Here is a 13,620-nt window from a genome sequence, read left to right on the forward strand (position 1 = left end):
TAAAACCCTATGCACAAGTGGTCTCTACTTAGGGAAGAAGGGCTTTGTGGAGTAGGAGGTGGGATGGGGGTAAGAAATATCAACAGTGCTTAGGTATCAGCAGAATAACTAATAATTCATAAAAGTTATTGAAAATTTAATAAAATTTAAGAAGTTCCATAAAGAAAGGAACAAAGTCTTTTACTCAAGGCTGCATCCTCATCTCCTACTACAATCAATGACTGCTACCAGAAGATGTTCAATGAATATTTATTTATTGGATAAATGAATGAGGGAATGACTAACCATTTCTTCCTCTTAACTAGCCAAATATTTGCATTTACACTTTGCTTCCAAAATGGTTTCAAAGAGGCTTATATTTTTTTTAGGATTCACAAAACATTATTCATTTTGAATTAATGAGCTCTTTACATAGCACTTAATATTGCTTCACAAGCTTACAGACTTGGACTATTTTTGAAGAATTATTTTGATTTGTATGAAGTTTACAACTTTGTGTATGTATGGTATTTTCTCTGTAAGTAAATAATAAGCAGTCTGAATTATCACATGAATTCCAAAACTTTGAGTTTTTAACACTTACATGAAATAAAAGCATGGTAAGATTTATTGTTTATACAGTTTTATTTTTTTTAAGATTTTATTTATTTATTTGGCAGAGAAAGAGAGCAAGAGAATACAAGCAGGGGATGCTGCAGAGAGAGAGGAAGACGGAGGCTCCCTGCCAAGCAGGAACCCAATGTGGGATTCAATCCCAGGACCCTGGGATCATGACCTGAACCAAAGGCAGATGCTTAACCAACTGAGCCAGCCAGGGCCCTGTTTACACAGTTTTAATTTGTCAGACCCATTTGCTCTAAAATAATGAGCTGAAATTATATGACATCCCACTTGTGAAAGCGGGATGTCATATAGTCAACTTTCACTTGTGTGTTTGATAGTGGGAGACCAGCAATGCACCTCAAAACAAATAGCACATAATTTTATGCTACATAATTTGGATATTTTATAATATATTTTTAAATTTTTTTATTGAAGTATAGTTGACACACAATGTTACATTGTTTGAGGTCTAAGAGGCTTATTTATACTACTAACCAGATCAAAATTTTAAATTTTAAAACAATAACCAGAGTGAAAAAGATTAACCAAATTCCTATAATTAACTAGTTACTGAAACTGAATAGTAAATTTTTATTTGAGCTGCCTAAAAGCCAATGTAAGAAAGAAAACATATTTTCATTATTAAATAAAAGAAGGTAAACAAATATTTCTGGAGATAAAAAGCTTTTTCAAGTACTGAACTATATCTGACTTCCTAAATTCTTATGAACAGTAACATGGGTATCATGGTAGACACTATCTCAGACATTTCAGTTACATAAAAATATTCATCTGAATTTTGGAGATATTAGGGAAATAAAGTTTTCCTTTCTTGATTTTTGTCAACATGAAGATAACCTTAAATCATCAAGGCCAGAACCCAGATATCCAGATAATAGGCATAACAATATTCTAATGAGCCACTTTATTCATGGCTGACTTAATTCCCCAGAGTAACTAACTTTACAATATTCTGTGAGGTGAGTGACAGGGATAATTTTCCTTTAGGTCCTTGGTGAGACCAAGAGAATAAAAGAATTTAGGTGTCTAGGTCTAGGGCTTTTTCTCTGCTGCCCCCACGATTCCATGGATATTCTTCCATATTTGGTGCTGAGGACTACATTTTACTTTCCTTTTTATTCCTTGGAGAATAATCCATCCTTACTTCTTCAACTGTAATATCTAAGAGGAAGATTCCCAAATCGGGATATCTAGTTCTGACAACTTCCTAAAAAGCCCATGTTAAATAATAGGTCAACCACTATTCTGAGTTAGAAATTTTCACTGTTCCTTAAAATATATCAATGTTTCTAAAAGGAATTCTCCCTTGTAAAACTGGTTACTGCCAGTGGCACCATAATTCTCCTGTACTCAATTAAAAATTTTGTAATTATCTTTGATTTCTCACTTTGTTCACATCCCTCTCATATTTACTTAGACCCCACATCCTATCATTTCCCCTTTGAGTCTTTCCATCCACTGCCTTTGCCATCCTTCCGCTTACTATTTCAAATCCTTACCACTTCATATCTGGACTGTCATAATAGCCTCTCATCTGTTCTGCTTCTACCCATACTTTTCCTCTACACTTGCCAAAATAAGCTTAGGGTTTTTTGTTTGTTTGTTTTAAAGATTTTTTGTTTATTTACTTGAGAGAGAGAGTGAGAGAGAGCATGAGAGGGGAGAAGGTCAGAGGGAAATCAGACTCCCCATGGAGTTGGGAGCCCAATGCAGGATTCCATCCCAGGACACCAGGATGAAGATCTGAGCCAAAGGCAGTCGCTTTATCAACTGAGCCACCCAGGCATCCTAGCTTAGGTTTTGTTTTAATCCTGTTATAGCCAGGTTCAAAACCCTTCTGTGGTCTCCCAGTATCCTCAGGAAAAAGTCCAAACTCTTCAGGACGAATTTCAAGATTCAGGAAACCTCTCCTCAGGGAACCCATGCAATCTTATCACCCTTTACCTAGTCTCTGTAGAGCTCACTCATCACCACTCTCTTAAGTCCCCTGCTCAGGCCTGCCACTGTTCTCACAGCAGTACCCCGTCTGAATCTACTTCCTCTTCTATTCTGGTGAAATCTTAGCTACAATTCCAAATTCTACTTACTTTAGTTTTACTTCCTCTTTGAAGTCCTCTATTCCGATTATAGCCCATACTGGTGTCTCCCTTGATTCAAGAAACACTTTCATATAAGTAAGGCAGAATAGAGATACAGATAATACAACTATTCCTGACTCCCTACCAGCACTACTTATTAAGCACTTAAAATACGCTTGACACAATGCTCAACACTTTATACCTACTATTTTATTTGACTGTTACAAAAAAACTGTGAGGTACTACATCATTTTACCCATGAGGACAGTGAGGCTCAGGGAGGTTAGGTAACTTTCCTGGGACCAGAGCATAATGGGGCTACCACCTGTCACTGCACTCTACTGCAGTGAGCTGTGAACTGCATAGGTATGTGGATACCCAGAGAAAAGATGGTGGGTGAAAATCTAGGATAGACTGATTCCACAGACTGTGCTCTTCTTAACTATTACATTTTAATGCCTCCCTGCGGATCCAGCTGGCAAGGAAATGACACTATCAATTCCAGTTGTGATTATAACCACATTTCAAAACTACAAAATGAGGAGTGCCCGGGTGGCTTAGTCAAGCTCCCATAAAGCTCCCTCCTCGTTGAGAAGACTGCTTCTCCCTCTCCCACTCCCCCTGCTTGTGTTCCCTCTCTTGCTGTCTCTCTCTCTCTGTAAAAAATAAATAAAATCTTAAAAAAAAAAAAAGCTACAAAATGAGATGCACTATTAGCAAGACAGAAAATTAGAAATTAAAATAGCCAGGGGAGCCTGGGCGGCTCAGTGGGTTAAGGCCTCTGGTCATGATCTCAGGGTCCTGGGATAGAGCCCCTGCATCGGGCTCTCTGCTCAGCAGGGAGCCTGCTTCCCTTCCTCTCTCTCTGCCTGCCTCTCTGCCTACTTGTGATCTCTTGTTTGTCAAATAAATAAATAAAATCTTTAAAAAAAAAAAAAGAAAGAAATTAAGATAGCCAAAAAAGCTTAGGATATAAGATGTTTTGTCTATATCATTTACTAATAAATTTTTTTAGGTTCTTCCTGTTATTTCCTGAATATATATCTAAATTTCCAGAGAGTAGAGCTGAAGTTGGGAATGAAATACCTCCATAAAAACCTGCTGAACTAAACACTTACTAGGCAGCTGACTAAAATTCAGAACAGTTGATCTTTTCGGTCTTGATTTTTTCATGTTAAGCAAGACTATGTACCTCTTAGCAACTTTCTTTCTGCTTTCTTTCCTTAAAGGCATCTACATTTATTTGCCATTCCCCATCCTAGTCTCTAGTTCCTACCTCCAAACCTTCCTTCATTTGAGCCTGCCTGGCAACATTTTGATGTACTTTCCCCAATAAAAGGTCCCACTTGATGGCTGGTTCCTCCTTACCAAATTACTGATACTTCCTTTAGCACCCCATCCTTTGTCTGTCCTATTGTTAGAGTTACAACTTTATTACTGTGTACTTAACACATTTGGCAATTCTGCAACTAAAGTATAGGTAATGGCCCCAGTTTCAGGATAACAATTACTATTGTACAGAAAAATACTTTTAAAACCTTCATTAAAGAGCATTTACGATTCATATACGTCCTATAGTTTGGCTTACTCTGAAGCACTTACGTTATTATTGTGAAGATATTCAATTGCTCGAAGGATCTGGAAGAGGTATTTTCTAAGTCGTTTACTCTCTAGTCCGTGACAATAATGTTGTAGCTCATCTAATACCGTGTGGTCGATAAATTCAAACACCAAATGAATTTTCTTTTTCTGCCTAAAAACTTCAATCAGATTGACCAGGTTTTCATGATGAAATTGCTATTAACAGAAGAAACAGATTTATAATACATTATTTCATGCATAATAATTTATACATATATATAAGATACCTACATAATTTTTGAAAGCATAAATATTCTCAGCCTATTTTTTTAAAGGCTTTATTTATTTATTTGAGAGAGAGAGAGAGATCGAGAACAAGCATGAACAGGGAGAAGAGGGAGAAGCAGTCTCCCTGATGAGCAGGGGGCCCAACTTGGGGCTCCGTCCCAGTACCCTGGGATCATGACCTGAGTCAAAGGCAGACACTTAACTGAATGAGCCACATAGGTGTCCCTATTCTAAGCCTATTTTACTCCATGAATGTCAATAGGAAATTTTCAACTTATTTGTTTACATTCTTATTTTTAAAAAATGCTAAGCTAGGGGCTCCTGGTTTAGAGAGACTCAGTCAGAACAGCATGCAACTCTTGATCTTGCAGTGGTGAGTTTGAGCCCCATGTTGGGTATAGAGATTACTAAAAAAAATAAACCTAAGAAAATGCTGAACTATTTCATAGTTAATACATACAGAACAAGGGGAGATGTACTGTCTTACTTCAAGTTGGCATTTTTTTTTTTTTTTTTTGACAGACAGAGATCACAAGTAGTCAGAGAGGCAGGCAGAGAGAGAGGAAGGAGAGCAGACTCCCTGCTGAGCGGAGAGCCCGATTCGGGGCTTGATCCCAGGACCCTGGGATCATGACCGGAGCTGAAGGCAGAGGCCCCAACCCACTGAGCCACCCAGGTGCCCCTCAAGTTGGCATTTGATTATTTGTTAAAATAATTTAGAGTTAATGTACTATAATGCAAGTTGGTATGCTGCTAAGACATACCTTTTTTTTTTTTTTTAAGTTTTCTTTATTTGGGAGAGTGAGAGTGTGTACAAATGGGTGGGGGAGAAGGACCCGGAGAGAGAGAATCCCAAACAGGCTCTGCACTCAGTGGATGTGGAGCTCCATTTCACAAGACTGAGATCATAACCTGAGCTGAAATCAAGAGTCAGACACTCAACCTACTGCATCATCCAGGTGCCCCTAAGACATATCTTTCTTTCTTTTTTTTTTTTTAAGATTTTATTTATTTATTTGAGAGAGAGAGAGAGATCACAAGTAGGCAGAGAGGCAGGTGGGGGGCAGGGGACGCAGGCTCCCCGCTGAGCAGAGAGCCCGATGTGGGGCTCAATTCCAGGACCCTTAGATCATGACCCGAGCCGAAGGCAAAGGCTTAACCCACTGAGCCATCCAGGTGCCCCAAGATATATCTTTCTATCCCTCAACTTGGTTCATAGTTAAGTCTAACATCTGGAATTTAAAATTTTATGTTTTCAAATGAGCATGGATTTTAATGCCACTCAGTACATGATGATTTCAAAGAAATGATTTTCTTAGTTTGATCCTCAACTCTCAAAAGTGAAACATAAGTTCCAGGTGGACAGTATAAATTAATTAATTACACTAGAACAAAAGAGAATCAAAATACATAGAAACTTTACAGATACACAAAATAACAATTTACAGTCATAGGAACTTCACAAAAATATACAATTATTTATGGATACCTTTTTGTTCACTGTTTGTAACATTCTACTAAATAAAATAAACACCTTAAACTAGTAACAATCAGTGTTAACTTCAGAAGGTAAAAAATGGCATTTATCAGCTTAGAAAACAAATGAGGTTCAGTATTTTATCCCGCTTATTTTTTAACATGCTAACTTAATTATTACCAGTTCTCAAATATTTAACATTTTCAAATTACTAAAAGCATTTATTCATTTGGCTAAAAATTGAGAGGTATATTTTCAATATTAGATTCATTAGAAAATTAAATGTTATGAAAAATATTTGTCTTTATTCTAACAGCACAATAATAAATTTTTCTACTTATCTGTACTAACACATAGTCCAAAGTCCTTAAAATACAACTAAAAGAAAAACATGCCAGAATATAATGCCAGATTACTTTCCTATTTTGTTCCCAATTTCCCTGGTTGGCAAGATGCCAGAGCGCCGCAGTGACACCATGCTAGTAGCACCAAAGACAACTGACTGCTTTTGGACACTACACTACTAATCCTTCAGCTAAGAAAAATTACTGATTCCTTCTCTAGTCTTTATTTTAAAGGCTAAAGCAACGAAGAGTTAATGTGAGTCAATAAGCATTATGGAAGATCCACCAGGGGAAAGAATTTTTTCTCAGATTAACCATGAAACTCCTAGAAATTCTCCATTGCTACTCCTCAAGTTGTTTACTTTTGTTTTCCTTCATTACCAGACAACTTTTCTACAGCTATTGTCACTAATTACTCTAACTGTATTTAATAAAATTCTAGCAGATAAAAATTTAATTCAAATGAAGTCATAATGGCAACCTTTTTAGACTAAAAATGTGAATTAATCCAAGAACTCTCTCTTGTTGAATTAGATAAAATCAATTTAAAAATCTCAGGCCCAGGGACGCCTGGGTGGCTCAGTTGGTTGGATGACTGCCTTCGGCTCGGGTCATGATCCTGGAGTCCCGGGATCGAGTCCCGAAGTCCCGGGATCGAGTCCCGAATCGGGCTCCCAGCTCCACGGGGAGTCTGCTTCTCTCTCTGACCTTCTCCTCACTCATGCTCTCTCTCACTGTCTCTCTCTCAAATAAATAAAATAAAAAATCTTTAAAAAAAAAAAAAATCTCAGGCCCAGTGTGGAGCCTACTTAAAAATAAAACAAACAAACAAAACACCCAAACAAACAAGCCAATGAGAATAAATATTTAAGGTGTTTCCAAACAGTTTGTATAATAGTTGTAATAGTTAACTACATCATCTTCTTTTTTTTTTTTTAAGATTTTATTTTTATTTTTTTGACAGAGATCACAAGTAGGCAGAGAGGCAGGCAGAGAGAGAGGAGGAAGCAGGCTCCCCGCTGAGCAGAGAAGGAGCCTGGGATCATGACCTGAGCAGAAGGCAGAGGCTTTAAACACTGAGCCACCCAGGTGCCCCGTTAACTACATCTTCTATTTGCTTTATGTGTTCTTGCAACATATTGGTTGTTTTTACAAAATGATAAACTAGAAAAAAAATAATCAGCTTAAATGTAACAGAGCTGAAGAAAGAGCAAAAGATATTGCCTGGGAGAAGATCTCCATCTAAGCAAATTTTCACTTATGGTATACAACAGTTGCCTTACGGTATTATAATGTTTTAGGTCATCAGGAACAGCAGTGGCATCTCACAAAATCATAACATCTTCACTGATTCTACCTTTTCTTTACACTGTCTAGAAATAGAGTAACTCAACAATCCACAAATAGAGATGCCTAATATATTTATTTTATTTAAACAATTTGAGGGACACCTGGGTGGCTCAGTTGGTTAAGGGTCTGCCTTTGGCTCAGGTCATGATCCCAGGGTCCTGGGACTGAGTCCTGAATTAGGCTCCTTTTTTAGTGGGGAGCCTGCTTCTCCCTCTGCCTGCTGCTCCCTCTGCTTGTGTGCCCCCTGCTTGTGCGTGTGCACACACTCTCTCTCTCTCTGACAAATAAATAAAATCTTTAAAAAACAAAAATACAAGCAAAAACCCAAATTGATCCATCATATCTAACATAGACTTACAAAGAAAGAGGAGAATTTCATAGAACTAGAACAATTAATCCTAAAATTTAGACCTCGAATAGTTAAAGCAATCTGGAGAAAGTAGAACAAAGCTGCAAGTATCACAAGCCCAGATTTCAAGATATACTACAAAGCTGCAGTATCAAAATAGTATGATACTGACACAAAAATAGACACATAGATCAACAGAGTTCAATGGAACACACACATAAACAGAAGAGGCATAATGAAAAGAACAGAACACACCTACATGGTCAATTAATTGACAGCAGAGGCAAGAGAATCACAAAAAGACAGTCTTTTCAACAAATACTACTGGGGGAACAGGACAGCTACATGCAAAAAAATGAAACTGCACCACTTTATAACACCATACACAAAAATAAACTCAAAATGGGTTAAAGACCTAAATGTGAGACCTGAAGCTGTAAAACTCCTAAAAGAAAACATTAGGCAGTACTCCCTTAGAGATCACCCTTAGCAACATGTTTATGGATCTGTGTCCTCAGGCAAGGGAAACAAAAGCAAAAATAAACTATTGGGACTATACCAAAATAAAAATCCTTTGCACAGCAAAGGAAACCATTAACAAAACAAAAAGGCAACCTACTGAATGGGAGAAGACACTTAAAAATGATGTCTAGGATAAGGGTTTAATATTAAACATATATAAAGAACTTACACAACTTGACACTAAAAAAGACAAACAATACTATTTAAAAATGAGCAAAGGACCTGGATAGACATTTTTCCAAAGGAGATATACAGGTGGCAAACAGACTCATAAAAGATGCTCAACAACACTTGTCATCAGGGAAATGCAAATCAAACCACAATGAGATATCACCTCACACCAATCAGAATGGCTAGCATTAAAAAGACAAGAAAATAACAAGTATTAGCAAGAATGTGGAGGAAAAGCACTGTTGTGGGGGCTGACTATAAATTGAAGAATCTGCTATGGAAAATAGTATGGAGGTTGCTCAAAAAATTAGAAGTTGAAATAACACATGATCCAGTAATTCCATTAATGGGTATTTGCCCAAAGTGAAAACACTAATTCAAAAAGATATATGTGGGGCGCCTGGGTGGCTCAGTGGGTTAAAGCCTCTGCCTTCAGCTCAGGTCATGATCCCAGGGTCCTGGGATTGAGCCCCGCATTGGGCTCTCTGCTCAGCAGGGAGACTGCTTCCCTCTCTCTCTCTGCCTGCTTCTCTGCCTACTTGTGATTTCTGTCAAATAAATAAATAAATCTTAAAAATATATATATATATGCACCCCTATGTTTACTGCAGTGTTATTTACAATGCCAAGATATGGAAGCAACCAAAGTATCCGTCATTACATGAATGGATAAAAGAGATATGGTGTGCATATACAATGGAATATTACCCAATCATAAAAAAAAAAAAAGATTTTTTTTTTTTAGATTTTTTTAAAATTTATTTCTACACCCAATGTGGGGTTCAAACTCAACAACCTGGTATCAAGAGTCACATGCTCTACTGACTAAGCCAGTCAGGCGCCTCCCCCCAATATGAGATCTTAACATTTGAAACAACATGGATGGACCTAGAAAGTATTACACTAAGTGAAATAAGTCAGACAAAGAAAGGCAAATACCATATGACTTCATTTATATGTGGAATCCAAAAAACACAAAACAAATGAACAAACAAAAAAAATCAGGGGCACCTGGGTGGCTCAGTGGGTTAAAGCCTCTGCCTTCAGCTCAGGTCATGATCCCAGGGTCCTGGGATCAAGGCCCACATCGGGTTCTCTGCTCAGTGGGGAGCCTGCTTCCCTTCCTCTCTCTCTGCCTGCCTCTCTGCCTACTTGCGATCGCTGTCTGTCAAATAAATGGATAAAAATCTTTTTAAAAAAAATCAAGCAGGCTCTTAAATACAGAAAACAAACTGGTGGTTGCCAGAGAGGACAGAGGGAAGTGAGTGGGTGAGATAGATAAAAGGGGATTAAGAGGTACAAGCTTCCGGGTATAAAACTAAAAAAAAATTACAGAAACAAACAGTATAGCACAGGGAATATGGTCAATAACATTGTATGTGACAGATGACGACTACACTTGATGGTGAACACTCAATAATGTAAAGAAATGTCAAATCACTACACTGTACACTTGAAATTAACATAACATTGTATGTTAATTATACTTCAATTATAAAATAGAGGTGAATATTACTTTTGTATCAGATAAAAATGAAAGACGGTTTTCTTCATCACATAAAACATCTAGACTATATTGTCAAAGTCATAAACCTTAAAGCATCTAGATAAATTCTAATAAATAAAATATGTAGATTTAAATATTTTTTTATTTATTTTTTATTTTTATTTTTTTTTAAAGATTTATTTATTTGACAGAGAGAAATCACAAGTAAGAGGGCAGAGAGGCACGCAGAGAGAGAGGAGGAAGCAGGCTCCCCACTGAGCAGAAAGCCCTATGTGGGGCTCGAACCCAGGACCTGGGATCATGACCTGAGCCGAAGGCAGTGGTTTAACCCACTGAGCCACCCAGGCGCCCCTAAATATTTTTTTAATCACTAGTTTTGTACCCTAATCCCTAAGGAATGTTAATGCTCCTTTCTTCACAGTCCTAAGTTCTTTCCCTTGGGTTGACCTGTCATACCTACACAAAATTCTGTTTTCCATCCCATTTCTAAAACCATACTAGTCAGCTTTACTTAAATGTATTCTTGTCACAAAAAATTCAACATTTCTAAAACTGAACTAGTTTCCAGTCCATTTCTCATTTGGGTCTTTCATATTTCCATCAGTGAGAACAGTCACTGAACCTCATTAATTCTTCTGCCTCCCTCTGTTTCCTTCTACATTCTTTCATGTCTTCTTTTGCAATATATTCTATTTTAACTTTGCTTTTCTAACTTTAAATTCAAGTTTCTGCAACCCAGCAAGGATTCTCATAATATTTACCAGGATTCTTGAATTAAATTTATAACAGACCTCCCTATTTTTACTCTGTCTTCCAGACTTTTCTAAAAAATAGTGCTAAATTATTATATATAGTTGCTTTATTTTGAATTCAAAACCTTCCACCTCTTACAAAATCAAAGTTTGTCCTTTTAAGCCAAGACTTTAGAACCTAACTCCAGTTTACTTCTCTAATCTCACCTCTTGATACTCTGTACAAAAAAATCTACAGACCAACCAATGTCTCTGCTCTCTGTTCTTTTTCCTGCTTGGACATCTGAGTTTATGTTGTTCCCCTAACCTAGAATACAATAGTTTCTACCTCCTACCTAAATTTTGCACATCCTTTAAGACCAAATACATGTCCCATTTCCTCCAAAAAAATTTCTCTACTTAACTGGACTTTGTGTTAATCACTTGGCATTTATTATGAGTCAATACAATATTCAGTATTGTTTTCAAGTGACTTTCCATCTTTCGGATTAAACAATAAAAGTACTTTAAAGCAGATACTTTTACTATTTCTGAAAAATATTTAATAATATTTGGCATAATTTTTGTTACATTATATATAAGCATATATATCTTGTATCACTATAAAATTTCAAAATGTAGACAATAAGGTACCACACTTTTTTATGTCTACTATATGTCTTCATACATGTGTTAACTAAAAGATTCCTTATATAATTTTTTATTCCATAACAATTCCTCTCTTGATTTATGGCAATTAAGGTAAAAGAAGCAAACCTTTAAAAACTTTATTTCTCTCGTTGCAATTTTGTTGACAGATTTTTCCGGTTTTTCATAAAATATCTTAATGGCCACTATCTGCCCAGTATCCTTATGTTTACACTTCATGACTGTTCCATAACTTCCCTCTCCCACTTTTCCGAGGGTTTCATACATCTCCATTTTCAAGTCCGGATTCTTCTTCATAAAAATAAAGGGAAAAAAAAAGTTAAACATTTTTACTTTTATTTATTCAAGCTGGACACTGCATTTCCACAATACACCCGTATTTTAAAAGACGTAAACATGGAAAATATTAATCTTTTCCACAGATGCTTGTTTGTCCTCGGTAACTCTGCCAACTAGACAGTAGGGTGTCCCTGTGGGGCTCCAGCGCTCACCAGAAATTAGGGAGCTTCCTGCTGTCTAGGTCATTCCCTCACTACCTGTCACCAATTCATCAGGAATGGGGTCCGCATACTTCCTGTCATATGGCCCTCAACTATGGTGGTTCCCGAAACAGTGCCGTGGCGCACAGATTAGACCCCCGGACCGAAGAAAACCTCAGCCCCGCCGGTTCCTCAAACCAGACCTCTTAGGGTCCCGGACCAGTGTTGCACCCCTTGCCCTGCAGCAGACCTCGTCCGGTCAGCCGCCGACGTCTCAGCCCATTTCGTAGTCCCGCCGGCCTGGCTCCGCCGCACACCCGGCGGAACAAATGGACACCGACTCTGTTTAACTTGTCAGCCCGGCTAGCTCCAGGGAGCCTGCTACCATGGCAACACTGCCGCTGACCTCGCGCTCAGGGCCTACTGCGCAAGGCCGGAACATCGGTCGCATCCGGCACGACCCGGAAGAGAAAATGAGATATGGTGAAAATGAGTTCTCGGGGCGTGCCAAGTGAAAGCTTTTTTGGGCTTGCGGTGGGAAGTATATGGGTTGAGAACAACTCACAAGGCTGGTTTTGAGCAGAGGTGGAGGAGAATCCACATTTTACTGCACCGAGGGTCTGCGTGTCTTTTAGGGAGGGGCAAGAGAGGCGGAGGCTTGCCCGACCTCCGTCTTAGATGCCCCCAGGACAAAGAACTTCTGCCGCTGGTTCAGCGTCCTAAAAGGATGGCTGGAGTCGTTAAGTAGAAACGTGTTGTAAAACTAGTCTTCCAAGGAAGTCTTGTGTAATTATAGTCGTCTAAGTTACCTAGTGACATTAATATTTCATAGACCTGAGTTCGATCTCAGCTGTCGAAATTCATCTTTAAAACGAGGTTAAGACGTTTGTCAAATCAAGAATGTTTCTTGAACTCATCTTTTACTGCTACATACTTAAAAAATTTTTTTTCGACTCGTAGAACACCTTTTAAAAAACACCCTCTTAGGGAAAACAAGTAAAAGGGTTCCGTAGATAGACCGACGTGGCCCAACATACAAGGGCGCAGCAGAGCGGGGGGAGGGAGGACCATTAACTATTGCTTAAGAACTGGACATGGGGTTCTGCTGATCTGACAGCCTCCATAAACTATGAGTTTCCGTAACAATTACACATTCTTAGGTAAGTGACATAATACGGTATTTTTTGAAGATTATCTTTACCATTTCACTGCGTGTGAACCTACATGTATGTCTTCATCTTTAGCTATATCCTGGGGAGAGTTAGGATCACTATGGCAGGAAGGCAAAAAATGAGAATATTCAGCTTTTGATTTGGAGAATCTCATTTGTAAATGCATCACAGAACCTATCAAGAGTTAGGATTGGCTAACTTGATCACCAAGGCAGTTATAAAAGCAAAATACAGAATTCAAGACTTCAGGAAAAGGAGGTAGCAAGAAAGTGGGGGGA

The 13,620-nt window shown here is 38.0% G+C and overlaps 1 protein-coding gene across 5 annotated transcripts in view; it reads right to left on the minus strand.

The window, feature by feature from the left end:
• Positions 1-12,591, minus strand: part of CDKL3 (cyclin dependent kinase like 3) — a 123,192-nt gene extending 110,601 nt beyond the window's left edge. The window contains exons 1-3 of one of the 5 annotated variants that reach the window (XM_047730806.1): positions 12,267-12,590; positions 11,800-11,982; positions 4,305-4,499 (exon numbers count right to left, since the gene is read on the minus strand). In XM_047730806.1, coding sequence (XP_047586762.1) covers positions 4,305-4,499; positions 11,800-11,982; positions 12,267-12,272 — 384 coding nt within the window. In that variant the 5' untranslated portion in view covers positions 12,273-12,590. Of the gene's footprint in view, positions 1-4,304; positions 4,500-11,799; positions 11,983-12,182 lie in introns of all 5 variants that reach the window. The other 4 variants (XM_047730805.1, XM_047730804.1, XM_047730803.1 and 1 more) reach the window with 4 other exon arrangements.
• Positions 12,592-13,620: the final 1,029 nt, after the last annotated feature.

Source organism: Lutra lutra, chromosome 5, assembly GCF_902655055.1.
Source record: "Lutra lutra chromosome 5, mLutLut1.2, whole genome shotgun sequence".
Classification (NCBI taxonomy): domain Eukaryota; kingdom Metazoa; phylum Chordata; class Mammalia; order Carnivora; family Mustelidae; genus Lutra; species Lutra lutra.